At 44.1% G+C, this 14,290-nt stretch overlaps 1 protein-coding gene across 4 annotated transcripts in view; it reads right to left on the minus strand.

The window, feature by feature from the left end:
* smg7 (SMG7 nonsense mediated mRNA decay factor) overlaps positions 1-14,290 on the minus strand; it is a 190,197-nt gene that overhangs the window by 46,468 nt on the left and 129,439 nt on the right. For 3 of the 4 annotated variants that reach the window (XM_038794607.1, XM_038794608.1, XM_038794605.1), the window contains 3 exons: positions 9,176-9,320; positions 4,911-5,254; positions 3,943-4,204 (listed from right to left, as the gene is read on the minus strand). In XM_038794607.1, coding sequence (XP_038650535.1) covers positions 3,943-4,204; positions 4,911-5,254; positions 9,176-9,320 — 751 coding nt within the window. The remainder of the gene's footprint in view (positions 1-3,942; positions 4,205-4,910; positions 5,255-9,175; positions 9,321-14,290) is intronic. The other variant, XM_038794606.1, reaches the window with a different exon arrangement.

Raw genomic sequence — 14,290 nt, forward strand, 5'->3', positions numbered from 1 at the left:
ATTAATTTCATGGGGATTGCTATCCTTTGATATGACCCATATATGGTATGCAAGGTAGAATGGAGTTATCAAGCTTCGAGGATGCTGTGGTCCTATTATGATTAGACACCTGGGTGCACTTTCAGAAAACAGAAAGCAATCTTAACTAACTTAATGAGAAAACTATAAGGATTGGGAAGCCTAGAGTAGAAAATTATTATTATTGTCACAAGAACACTTGCATTATCACTGCAATGAAGAGTTACTGTGAAAAGCCCCATTCTGGCACCTGTTCGGCACCTATACATAGAACATAGAACGATACAGCGCAGTACAGGCCCTTCGGCCCTCGATGTTGCACCGACATGGAAAAAATCTAAAGGCCATCTAACCTACACTATGCCCTTATCATCCATATGCTTATCCAATAAATTTTTAAATGCCCTCAATGTTGGCATGTTCACTACTGTTGCAGGTAGGGCATTCCACGGCCTCACCACTCTTTGCGTAAAAAACCCACCTCTGACCTCTGTCCTATATCTATTACCCCTCAATTTAAAGCTATGTCCCCTCGTGCTAGCCACCTCCATCCGCGGGAGAAGGCTCTCGCTGTCCACCCTATCTAACCCTCTGATCATTTTGTATGCCTCTATTAAGTCACCTCTTAACCTTCTTCTCTCTAACGAAAACAACCTCAAGTCCATCAGCCTTTCCTCATAAGATTTTCCCTCCATACCAGGCAACATCCTGGTAAATCTCCTCTGCACCCGTTCCAAAGCTTCCACGTCCTTCCTATAATGAGGCGACCAGAACTGTACGCAATACTCCAAATGCGGCCGTACTAGAGTTTTGTACAACTGCAACATGACCTCATGGCTCCGGAACTCAATCCCTCTACCAATAAAGGCCAACACACCATAGGCCTTCTTCACAACCCTATCAACCTGGGTGGCAACTTTCAGGGATCTATGTACCTGGACACCGAGATCCCTCTGCGCATCCACACTACCAAGAATTTTACCATTAGCCAAATATTCCGCATTCCTGTTATTCTTTCCAAAGTGAATCACCTCACACTTCTCCACATTAAACTCCATTTGCCACCTCTCAGCCCAGCTCTGCAGCCTATCTATGTCCCTCTGTAACCTGCAACATCCTTCCGCACTGTCTACAACTCCACCGACTTTAGTGTCGTCTGCAAATTTACTCACCCATCCTTCTGCGCCCTCCTCTAGGTCATTTATAAAAATGACAAACAGCAACGGCCCCAGAACAGATCCTTGTGGTACGCCACTCGTAACTGAACTCCATTCTGAACATTTCCCATCAACTACCACTCTCTGTCTTCTTTCAACTAGCCAATTTCTGATCCACATCTCTAAATCACCCTCAATCCCCAGCCTCCGTATTTTCTGCAATAGACGACCGTGGGGAACCTTATCAAACGCTTTACTGAAATCCATATACACCACATCAACTGCTCTACCCTCGTCTACCTGTTCAGTCACCTTCTCAAAGAACTCGATAAGGTTTGTGAGGCATGACCTACCCTTCACAAAACCATGCTGACTGTCCCTAATCATATTATTCCTATCTAGATGATTATAAATCGTATCTTTTATAATCCTCTCCAAGACTTTACCCACCACAGACGTTAGGCTCACCGGCCTATAGTTACCGGGGTTATCTCTACTCCCCTTCTTGAACAAAGGGACCACATTTGCTATCCTCCAGTCCTCTGGCACTATTCCTGTAGCCAATGATGACCTAAAAATCAAAGCCAAAGGCTCAGCAATCTCTTCCCTGGCTTCCCAGAGAATCCTAGGATAAATCCCATCCGGCCCCGGGGACTTATCTATTTTCACCTTGTCCAGAATTGCCAACACTTCTTCCCTACGCACCTCAATGCCATCTATTCTAATAGCCTGGGTCTCAGCATTCTCCTCCACAATATTATCTTTTTCTTGAGTGAATACTGACGAAAAGTATTCATTTAGTATCTCGCTTATCTCCTCAGCCTCCACACACAACTTCCCACCACTGTCCTTGACTGGCCCTACTCTTACCCTAGTCATTCTTTTATTCCTGACATACCTATAGAAAGCTTTTGGGTTTTCCTTGATCCTACCTGCCAAAGACTTCTCATGTCCCCTCCTTGCTCGTCTCAGCTCTCTCTTTAGATCCTTCCTCGCTTCCTTGTAAATATCAAGCGCCCCAACTGAAACTTCACGCCTCATCTTTACATAGGCCTCCTTCTTCCTCTTAACAAGAGATTCCACTTCTTTGGTAAACCACGGTTCCCTCGCTCGACCCCTTCCTCCCTGCCTGACTGGTACGTACTTATCAAGAACATGCAATAGCTGTTCCTTGAACAAACTCCACATATCCAGTGTGCCCAACCCTTGCAGCCTACTTCTCCAACCAACACATCCTAAGTCATGTCTAATGGCATCATAATTGCCCTTCCCCCAGCTATAACTCTTGCCCTGCGGGGTATACTTATCCCTTTCCATCACTAACGTAAAGGTCACCGAATTGTGGTCACTGTTTCCAAAGTGCTCACCTACCTCCAGATCTAACACCTGGCCTGGTTCATTACCCAAAACCAAATCCAATGTGGCCTCGCCTCTTGTTGGCCTGTCAACATATTGTGTCAGGAAACCCTCCTGCACACATTGTACAAAGAATGACCCATCTAATGTACTCGAACTATATCTTTTCCAGTCAATATTTGGAAAGTTAAAGTCTCCCATAACAACTACCCTGTTACTTTCGCTCTTTTCCAGAATCATCTTCGCCATCCTTTCCTCTACATCCCTAGAACTATTAGGTGGCCTATAGAAAACTCCCAACAGGGTGACCTCTCCTTTCCTGTTTCTAACCTCAGCCCATACTACCTCAGAAGAAGAGTCCCCATCTAGCATCCTTTCCGCCACCGTAATACTGTCCTTGACTAGCAGCGCCACACCTCCCCCTCTTTTGCCCCCTTCTCTGAACTTACTAAAACACCTAAACCCCGGAACCTGCAACAACCATTCCTATACAGAGGGAGAATTCATAATGTCCAAAGCACCTAACAAGCACGCCTTTCAGGACTTGTGGGAGGAAACTGGAGCAACTGGAGGAAACTCACGCAGACACGGGGACAACATGCAGACTCCGCACAGACAGTGACCCAAGCGGGAAGTGACCCTGGCGCTATAAAGTAACAGTGCTTACCACTGTGCTACTGTGCCGCCCTATTAAGAAACAATGTTAATGAATGCTGCAATGAAACTTCAACCCGACTAAGTTTAACTAGATTAAAGGGCGATAAAGGGCAAATCTGGCTCATGTAGCAATGCAAGTAGTAATATCAGGGTTAAACAAAGCCTTTTAGAACAAAGGATATGACAATATGAAAGTTATAAGGATTGAGTAAAAGATTGGTTTCTATGGAAAATAATGGGTGCAAGATCAGTGACAATATTTCAAGTAACATTTTCCCCCCAAATATATTTGCAGTAAAAGTGTAAAATATATATAGGCCACTTAAAAATTGCAAGTGGTAGCTAGGATGAGGGATAAACAAGATTTGTATTCTCTTAATACTATACCAAATGTTCCATTATCGTGAAAAGAAAGCACATCATATTCACTCAATGCTTTTCAGCCCATAGGACAGTCCAATCAACACACGTTGTAGACCATCTCTACAATTCAGTCAGCTCCACTCCACATACATTTTACTTTTTCGTCTCCTGAATGCAAGCTGTGACATTAAGTATCAACAATGATAGAGGGGTCAGAGGGAATTACAACAGAGTCCAATCCTATTCTCTCCCAGCTCCTATACATGCAAACTTTACAGGTGGATTATTAGACATTAATCACAGCAGGAACCCAGTCCCTTCTTGCTGAGAACAACTCAATTCCAAACAGTATAGTACATTTATCACTAGTTATCAAAACTGCTTAACCTACCATAGTCCCATGCAAAGTCCTGCAGTTTCTGCACATCTGAAGGGTTCTGGGTAAATGATTCCATAGCGAATGTCTTCCGGTTCTTTTCCATCTGGACTTGTTGTGATTGTTGCTGAAGTGACTTTTCAAACAGCTTTAATGGGTCCTGATGCATGTAATAAGGTTGTTGCTTCAAAGATATCTGGATGGATGCCTTTTGATGCTGAGAGGGGATCGCATGATGTTGATTCCAAAGCTGGTTAGTCTGATCAGCCTGCAGATACTCAATGAGAGAAAATATAATATTTTAATTGTAAGTAATCAAAGATTGATTACTTGGGCTGGAAAAGGTTCTTGAATTAGAAAAGTTATCCTCCATACACATTTGATGGAAGGGCACAAACATACTTAGGCTGATTTATATATGTTACAACACTGGTGCACAATGTTTCCCATCTGCCAGTGTTTGATGTAAAATACCAGCCTCTTGATGCCTCATTTTTCCACCCAGCTTAAAGCTTTGTGCCTTATATTAACCTCAAAAGGCAATGTCATTATGCTGAGGATCTCGTTCAAAGAATGAGGACACTAGCCAATTCCCATACCCATTATGCTTTCTAAAAAAAAGTTTGTAACAGAAGCATGCTTAAACATGGAGTGTTTAAAGCAGACTGACAAACAACATTAGCACAGAAATCTATTTACATTTTTATACAGCAAAAATCTAGTCTTTTGCATGCAGAATTATTCTTAAAAATAATTGAGATATACCAGATAAGAAAACAGAATAAACCCTGTAATTAAATCACACATTACCAAGAGCCATTACCAGGCACATTAGTAGTATGACAGTGTTGACATTAGTCCATAATCTGCTCAGACTGAAGAGACATACAACTTTCAATGAAAAAACAGGATCTTATCGTTAAAAGAAAACGGTGTGCAATTAATTTGCTTATTTGCAGTACTACGTGCTGCACTTGCCTTACCTGCTGAGGTCCGAGGTGGTGTTGATTCTTTCCCAGTTGCTGTGCTGCCTTAGTAGGTGACTGTTGGTTGACAATCTGAAGTTGTGACTGGGTCTGGGCGATCTGCTGATGTTGCTGAGGTTGTTGCTGTTGGGGTCCTTGGTTTATTGGCCCTTGTCCTGATGGCCGTTGCTGGCTATAAGGGACATGGGACTGCTTCCCACCTGGCACCTGGTTTCCCGACTGGGGGTGACCAGTGGCTTGGAGGAAAGGCCCAGGTATGGAAACTCCAGGTGGAAATGTATAGCCAGGAGTCATCTGAAAAGTAACTGGCGGAGAGACAAGATAGGGCGGTGGAGGGAACCCTGCAATAAAAAGATACAATTATACATCACTAGCAGACGTACTATGATACAGCATGCATGCCAGTGACCAATCTGCATTAACAGAGAATTACATGCTGCTTACTGGAGTCAGAGAGGCATATATTTATTAATGGCACAGAAGGAGTCCTTTTGTTTCCTAAACTGGCATCCCATCAAATCAATCCCAGTCCTTCATAGAATCCCTGTAGCCCTCCAAATTTATTCCCTTCAAGTGCCCATCCAATTTACTTTTACAATCGCTGATTGGTTCTGTTTCCACCACTCTCAAGAGCAATGAGTTCCAGGTCATTATTTCTTGCTGCACAAAAAAGCTCTTCCTCATATTGCCCCTTAATCGCTTGCCCAAGACCTTAAATTCTTCAACCAATAGCCAACTGGATCAGTTTTTTCATGTCTAAGCCAGTTACAATCGTGTACATCTTTTTCAAATCAAATCATCCGCAGCTAAAGTAGCATAAAGCAGCATTTAGTCACGGTTTACATTTGTGCAACATATGATCCACACCTTCACTACAGTGCTTTGGCAGGATGATGGCAAGCACGGTCAGATTGGGGTCGGGGGGCAGGGGACGAGAGCAGGTCAGATTCAGTAAGGAGCAAGGCATCACCATGCATGAAACAAGTTTACATAAAAACTAGGATGTCAGTGTAGAGATCCACAGTAGGTGACCAGGCATTCTGGAGAGAAATGCACGAGTTGGGTGGTGAAGGAGATGGTAATGGGTGGCTCAATGGTCTCCTTTTAGAATTTGAAAAGAGGTAGAATGGGGAGCTGCAGGCTCAAGCAAGCTTGGATCAGTGGCAGAAAGCAGACTAGCAATGGTCTGCTTTCAGAGAAGTGACAAATGGGAGGCAGCATGGTTGGAATACAGGAAGGAATGAGACAGGAGGCGAGGGGCTAGGGAAAACAAAAGTGAGATAGAGATTATGTGCTCAGGTCCAGAGAAATTGCTAAAATGCCACATATGGATGGATGGATTTTGGATTAAATAGGAGGCATGGCAGAGATCAGAAGGCCACACGACCTGTCATAACCAGGAAAAGGAGATGATATGAAGAATTCAAAGAAAGCTCAAATTACATTATTTAGATGCCTAAGCAATTTTCCATTATTTACACCAGAATGGTGCATATTTAAAAAAAAAAACTGGATATTCACAACATTTTAAGACCATTGGAACGACAATTCTCTTTATTTATGCTTTTCGAAGGAGGGAGGGATGCAAAAACAAGTCAGATTGCCAACAAAAGACTGTGCTGCCTTTCACCAATACTTACAGCAATGAATGCAAAACTTTCAGTTAAGGCCACAGGCCAGCACACAACTAGACTTAAAGCTATGAAATCTGCTGCAAAAACACCTGTAACTAATGTGGACACAAAACTCAGTGACAGTCAGCAACAGCTTTCTACCAGGCATTCAGTAATGTTGTGCTGTGGAGAACCTTTGTCTTCTAAGACAAGAAAAAAGTGTGACAGTGGATAATATAATGGAGAACCAGGCTTAGTATAGAGGGGAAGACAAAAGAAATAGAAGCAAGGCAGCAGGAAAAGAGACTGGCAACCTGCATAATAAAGTGAATTCTGAAGTCTTCCATTGGTATATAAATAGGAAAAGATGGTAAAAGCAGCGGGGTTCATTAGGGACCAAAAAGGTGATTTACTCATGGAGGAGGGACTAGCCATGGCATTAAAAGAATACTTTGAATCTATTTTTAACCAAGGAAGACACTGTCCAGGCCATGGTGAAAGAGCCGGTAACAAATACACTAGAACGATTTAAAATTGATAAGGAGGTAATTGATAGACTGTCTGTACTTAAAAGTTGCTAAGGCAACAGGACCAGAGGAGATGCATCTAAGGATACGGAGGGAAGGGAGTGGAAATTACAGAGGCACTGGTCATAATATTCCAGTCTTCCTTAGACTCATTAGAGGTTTCAGAGTGCCAGAGAATTGCAAATGTTACATTTTTGTTTAAAAGAAAAAGTGGGGCAAAGATATGCCCAGCAACTACAAGCCAGTCAGTTTAACTTTGGTGGTGAGAAATCTGTGCAAATAATAATTTGTGGCAGAATTAATATCCACTTAGACAAATGGGGGTTAATTAAGGAAAGCCAGTGCAGGTTTAAGGATAAATCATGTTCAACTATCATGGGAGTTTTTTTTTAAAAACAGGTAACAAGAGAGGGTTGATTAAGGAAAATGCTGTTGATGTGGTGTACCTGGACTTCCAAAAGGTATTTGCTACAGTGCTGCACAACAGTCGTATCAGCAAAATTAGAGCTCGTGTAATAAAGGGGACAGTAGCAAAATGGACACAAAATTGGCTGAGTGTCAAGAAATAAAGTGGTGGTTAATGGATGCATTTCAGGCTGGAGGAAGATTTGCAGTGGAGTTCCCCACGGGTCAGTGTTTGGACCCTTGCTCTTCCTGGTATATATTAATAACCTAAATCTTGATGTACAGGACAATTTCAAAATTGCCAATGATATGAAACTTGGAAGCATTGTGAACTGTGAAGGGGAGAGCATTGAACTTCAAAAGGTCAGAGACAAGTTTGTGAAGCGAGCAGGCACTGTGTACATGAAATTCAATGCAAAGAAATTCAAAAAGTTTGGTAGGAAGAACATGGAGAGACAACATAAAATAAAGGGTACAGCTCTAAAGTCATTGCAGGAGCAGGAGTAACCTGTGTGCATATGGAACACAAGTCATTGAAGGTAGTGGGACAGATTGAGAGCAGTTAATAAAGCATGGAATATAAGAGCAAGGAGGTTTTATTGAAGTTGTATAAGACACTAGTCGGCCTCAACTGGAGTATTGCATCCAGTCTGGGCGCCGCACTTTAGGAAAGATGTGAAAGCATTGGAGAAAGTGCAGGAAAGATTCCTATGAATAGTTCCAGGGATGAGGAACAGTTATGAAGATAGACTGGAGAAGTTGAGGCTGTTTTCCTTGAAAAGAAGGCCGAGAGGGTATTTGATAGAGGTATTCAAAACCAGTCTGGACAAGGTAGATAGGGAGAAACTGCTCCTACTCATGGAAGGATCGAGAATGAAAGGTTACAAGATTTACAGTAATTGACAAAAGAAGCAATGGAAACATGAGAAACATTTTCATGCAGCAAGTAGTTAAGGCCTGGAATGCATTGTCCGAGTATGGTGGAGGCAGGTTCAATCGAGATACTTGAAAGGGAATGAGATTGTAACCTGAAACGAAAGAACGTGCAGGATTACGGGGATAAGGCAGGTGAATTGTTCCTTTGGAGAGTCAGTGCAGACACAATGGCTGAATAGCCTCCTTCTACACAGTAACAATTGTGTGATTGAGAAAGGCCACCCTCCTTGCCAACATCTCATTCTCAATTCATTAGTCAAACAGAGTCAGAGTGTTTTGCCGTTCCATCGCTTGGCGAAAGATCTATTTTCTGCCTTCACATTTGCACCAGACACTGGCTTTGCGAGACATTTTTCATATATAATAATTCATGCAAAAATTAAAATCAAGATAAAAAATATTAGTCACTTAATTAATTGTTTTATTGCCAAAGGTGGCCTCTTGCATTTAAAGAGATAGCCATCCAAGTATGATATGGGGGACGCTTTTGTGATGTACTATGCCTCTCCAGAGTGCCTACAGCTATATTAGGAACTTGGCATTTGGTAAATGAAGCCAAGTCTGCAAACTCAGGTGCACCATATATTGCTCAATATTTGTTGAGCGAGAGCTCATTAAACTGCATCTATCAAACCCATGTTAAAATCTTCCCTCAGATACGTTTGATCAATATAAAACAAAGAACAGAAACAAAATGCAGTGCCATATATAGCTACATTGCAAGGCTTGAATGATCATTTGTAAGTAATGTTTCCAAATTTAAAAATACAAATTCACTGACCTGGTCGGCTAGGAAGAGGAGGAAACGCTCCTGGATGGTGGATGGGGATGAATTGTGAATTGCTGGTTTGGTTTTGTGACTGAGTCACTGGTGTTTTCCTTGCCTCTGATACAGGTGTCTTTCTCAAATCTGACTGTGGTTTTACCTGATAAACACAAGTTATAAATTGTAATCCAGAATATCAAGACAAAATAATCTACTTTGTATTCTGACTCAAATAAATCATGGCTAATTTCTGATAAGGTGCTGGAAAATGCCATTTCCCCCAGGTTTATCAAACATGAGATAGACCATGTAAACCTTAAAAATCAATTCATCTGCTATAATGACCACAAACACGGGTGGCACTGGGGACCAGGGTTCGTTCCCCGCCCCGGGTCACTGTCTGTGTAGTTTGCACATGCTCCCCGTGTCTGCGTGGGTTTCACCCCCACAACCCAAAGATATGCAGGTTAGGTGGATTGGGCATGCTAAATTGCCCCTTAATTGGAATAATTGGGCACACTAAATTTATTTTAAAAAAAGATAATGACCATAAACAGTACTACAAGCCAGATAAAAGAGCAATCATTCATTTTCTATTTCATGTCAAGATTCACCCCGGTGGGAACACCAACCCATATGCACCTTGAAATGCCTCAAGGCATGTCCCCGGGTTCTGATCAATCTGATCAAAATTTGTGTAGAATAGAATATCAGCTGGATACTAGAACACAAGCGTCCAGCTGACAATCCAGAGCTTGGACATTGCACTGACTAGACTAGTCACCTCCAGGTTTGTGAGGTTTTATTAAGTTATCTTTTGTTAACTGCAATGGCAAACATATACATAGTATAACACTTTGCACTGCACAAATTATAGCACAAAATAAAAAGTACAATTAACATCACATTCTTAAACAATCACACGCATCATACTGAAGCACAATGAAACTCGAGACCCAAGAGCTTGGCCCTGGTTATTTACATATGAAAATGAAATGAAATGAAAATTGCTTATTGTCATGAGTAGGCTTCAATGAAGTTACTGTGAAAAGCCCCTAGTCGCCACATTCCGGCGCCTGTCCGGGGAGGCTGGTACGGGAATCGAACCGTGCTGCTGGCCTGCTTTAAAAGCCAGCGATTTAGCCAGGTGAGCTAAACCAGCCCCTTTATGGTCAAATGGTCCATATGGTCAAAGCAAAAGCAAAGAACCTCCTTTTCATCACCTAAACCATTCCAATGCCTTGTCACTCAGATGGAGAGGGGAAGAAGACTACTTTGTAATGAATCAGATGAGTGAACAGCTGACAAGACCCTGGATCCATATATGGAATAATTTTTTCAAAAAATGTTTTTATTAATCTTTTTCAATTTACACAATACAAAAATAGAAACACAGACAATAAAAAACAATAACTGAGAACAAGCTAATTTACATAGCCCACCACAAAAAGGAACCCTTCCTCCCGCTTACAGTGACCAGCTCCTTGAAGTAGACAATAAATGGGTACCATCTCCAGTAGAACCCTTCAATTGACACCCTCACTGTTTATTTGACTGCCTCCAGGTGCAGAAACTCCATTAAGTCACCTAGCCAAGCGGAGGCACTGGGCGAAGTTGCCAACCTACATCCGAGCAGGACTCACCTCTGAGCAATCAGCAATGCGGAGGCGAAGACATCTGCCCTACACCCATCCACAGCTCCAGCAAGTCCAATTCGCCCAATATAGCAACTAAGGGACAGGGTTCTATCTCTTATATCCAGGATCACTGACATGGTGTTGAAAAAGGAGACGCAGAAATCCACAAGCCTGGGACAACACCAAAACTTGTGCATGTGGTTAGCAGGCACCCTCGCACAGCGCTCACACCGGTCCTCAACCCCCGCAAAGAAGTGACTCATTCTACCTCTAGTCAGGTGCACCCTAAACACTACCCAAGTAATCTTTGTTAGTGTCACAAGTAGGCTTACATCAACACTGCAATGAAGTTACTGCAAAAATCCCCTAGTCGCCACACTCCGGCGCCTGTTTGGGTACACAGAAGGATAATTCAGAATGTTCAAATTACCTAACTCCACATCTTTCAGAACCTGTTGGAGGACACCCACGCAGACACGGGGAAAAGGTGCAGACTCTGTACAGAGTGACCCAAGCCGGGAATCGAACCTGGGACCCTGGCACTGTGAAGCGACAGTGCTAACCACTGTGCTACCATCCACTAAAAGCCCCACTTCCGTCCTGTGCACTGTCCCACCTCCAGCACCAAATCTACCAAATGCAGAGCATGGTCTGAGATGACTATGGTCGAGTATTCTGCCTTCCTCATCCCTGGAAGAAGAGGTCTACCCATCACAAAGTAATCTATTCTATAGTACACCCCGTGTACTGGGGAAAAGAAATGAACACTCCTTACTCCCAGGGTGCATAATCTGCCATGGACCGCTCCCCCTGCCTCCTCAATGAACTCCAACAGCACCTTCACCACCCCCGAAGGGGAAAACAATTTCAGGTTTGATCGATCAAGCCACGGATCTAAGACACAATTTAGATATCTCCCTCCATAATTAGGTGATGAGTACCCAGATCTAGTATTGCAGCCAATAGCCACCTTATAAACATATCATTCCAATTTGGTGTGTACAGGTTAACCACGACATACCCGCCAGCGTACTTGTGATCATCATGTACCTATCCACCTGATCAGCCATTGTTTCCCCGAGGAAGTGGACCCTCTTATTAATTAGGATCGCCACCCCCAGGGTCCTACTATCAAAGCCCGAGTGGAATACCTGGCTCACCCACCCTACTGAAGTTGGAACTGGTCCCGCCCCTGCAAATGGGTCTCATGTAAAAACACATTGGCACTCAGATGCTTTAAAATAATGAACACCCACCTTTTTCACCGGTCCCCCAGGCACCACACATTCTAGTAACTAATCCTATCGGGGGCCTCTCACCGTGCAACAGAGTCATCTCGTCGTTATGAATTTCTAGGCTTCAACCCATCTACTATGGCAACTAGCCCTACTCAATGGCACATGCACCCCCCCCCCCCCCCCCCCCCCCCCCACAGCTGGCAGACTGCCTGCCACCACCAAACAAAGCTAGACCCATTGAACCTCGCCTAAACAGGTCCAACAAATTGAATGCCCTCTCCCCACTACGAGCCTGCAACTTCTTACAGGTGAGGTAGCCCCAAATAGGGTCCCCATCCAAAAGACAACGGAAAAAAAAAACTAATCCGCCCGGCCCATCTTCCCTGCATCTGCACCTGAGCCCCAGCAACCTTACCAGGGGATGTGGAGGCTTTAGAGAGAGTGCAGAAGAGATTTACCAGGAAGTTGCTTGGTATGGAGGGCTTAACTATGAGGAGAGGTTGAATAAACTCTGTTTGTTCTCACTGGAACGACAGAGGTTGAGGGGCGACCTGACAGAGGTCTACAAAATTATGAGGGGCATAGACAGAGCAGATAGTCATAGGCTTTTTCCCAGGGTAGAGGGGTCAATTACTAGGGGGCATAGGTTTAAGGTGCGAGGGGCAAGGTTTAGAGGAGATGTATGAGGCAAGTTTCTACACAGAGGGTGGTAGATGCCTGGAACTCGCTGCCGGAGGTGGTGAAAGCAGGGACGATAATGACATTTAAAGGGGCATCTGACAAATACATGAATAGGATGGGAATAGAGGGATACGGACCCAGGAAGTGTAGAAGATTTTAGTTTGGACAGGCAGCATGGTCGGCACAGGCTTGGAGGGCCGAAGGGCCTGTTTCTGTGCTGTACTTTTCTTTGTTTTTTGCTCTTTTCTCTATATGATGTGGAGATGCCGGCGTTGGACTGGGGTGAGCACAGTAAGAAGTCTTACAACACCAGGTTAAAGTCCAACAGATTTGTTTCAAACACTAGCTTTCGGAGCACTGCTCCTTCCTCAGGTGAAGGAACCAGGTGAAATTCTTTAACCTGGTGTTGTAAGACTTCTTACTTTTCTCTATATGCCTCACACGTTACAATTCTAGTTATAACAATTCCAGTTATAACCCCCCCCATTGCCTCGGCCCCCCTACCCATCATGTCAAGAATGAAAAAAAACGGCTGCCCAGAAACGGAAAATATATACACCTTGTCCAAAAGCATCCCCAACAAACCCTTCCCGTCACTCTCTTAAAGTCCCATTCGACCGTCTTCAATCGGGACACAGTCTTTTCTCCTAACAAAGCCCTCTGCATGCTCCAGTGTGTCAAAGTAATCTTCCGACCCCATTGTGACTCTCGGTCTAGCAGTGTACTGTACACCACCCCAAACTGCACTCCTGTCTATATAACGCAGACTTGTTAAAGGCCGCACATCTCTGTAAATTTACCAGGACATTTGGGCCAAACCAGCAGCGTTTCCCATGCAGGCAATGTTACGATTCTTCTTGGCTCACTCCCAAGACTCGCTGCTTCCTCGGAAATCAACGCAAATGGATCACTACCCGTGGTGGCTCATTTTACTGTGGCTTCTGCCGGAGTGCCTGATGGGCCCTATCGAACTCTGGAGGAACGAACACTTCGTCCCCCCACCAACCTGGAGAACATCTTTGAAAAGTACGCAACTGGCCTCATGCTCTCCACTCTCTCCGACACCCTGCAATCTGAGGTTTTGCCGCCTTGACTTATTTTCTTTTGCTCTTTAGCCCTTGTTCCTCTCTTCCACGAGCAGCATTTCTATTTCCAGTGAGGCGACCCACCCTCCCTACTGCGACAAGGCCTTCTCCATACCCTTCAGCTCCTTGACTGGCTCCTCCATGCCCTTCAGCCCCTTGACTGGCTCTGCACAGCTTTTGATGTCCTTCCCAACTGTCCATGGATCGGGCCCAATGCTTCTTCAAGGATGGCTTTGAAGGACTCCCTCAGCTCCTTACCTTGCTGACCAAGCTGCTTGTCCATTTGTTTCCCCAAATTTTCAAACCACTGCACCATCACCAGTCAGCATGTCTACCGTGATGGCTGCGGTACCTCCACTATCTTTCCTCCTTCCGACTCCCTCACCGGGCTATTCACCTGAGGCTTCTGTAGGTTAGTGATGGCTAAGATCTACCGCTGTCACTGGCGGGGAGGGTGCAGTCCGTCAAGATGACGGTGCTCCCGAGGTT

Source organism: Scyliorhinus canicula, chromosome 4 (genome assembly GCF_902713615.1).
Source record: "Scyliorhinus canicula chromosome 4, sScyCan1.1, whole genome shotgun sequence".
Taxonomy (NCBI): domain Eukaryota; kingdom Metazoa; phylum Chordata; class Chondrichthyes; order Carcharhiniformes; family Scyliorhinidae; genus Scyliorhinus; species Scyliorhinus canicula.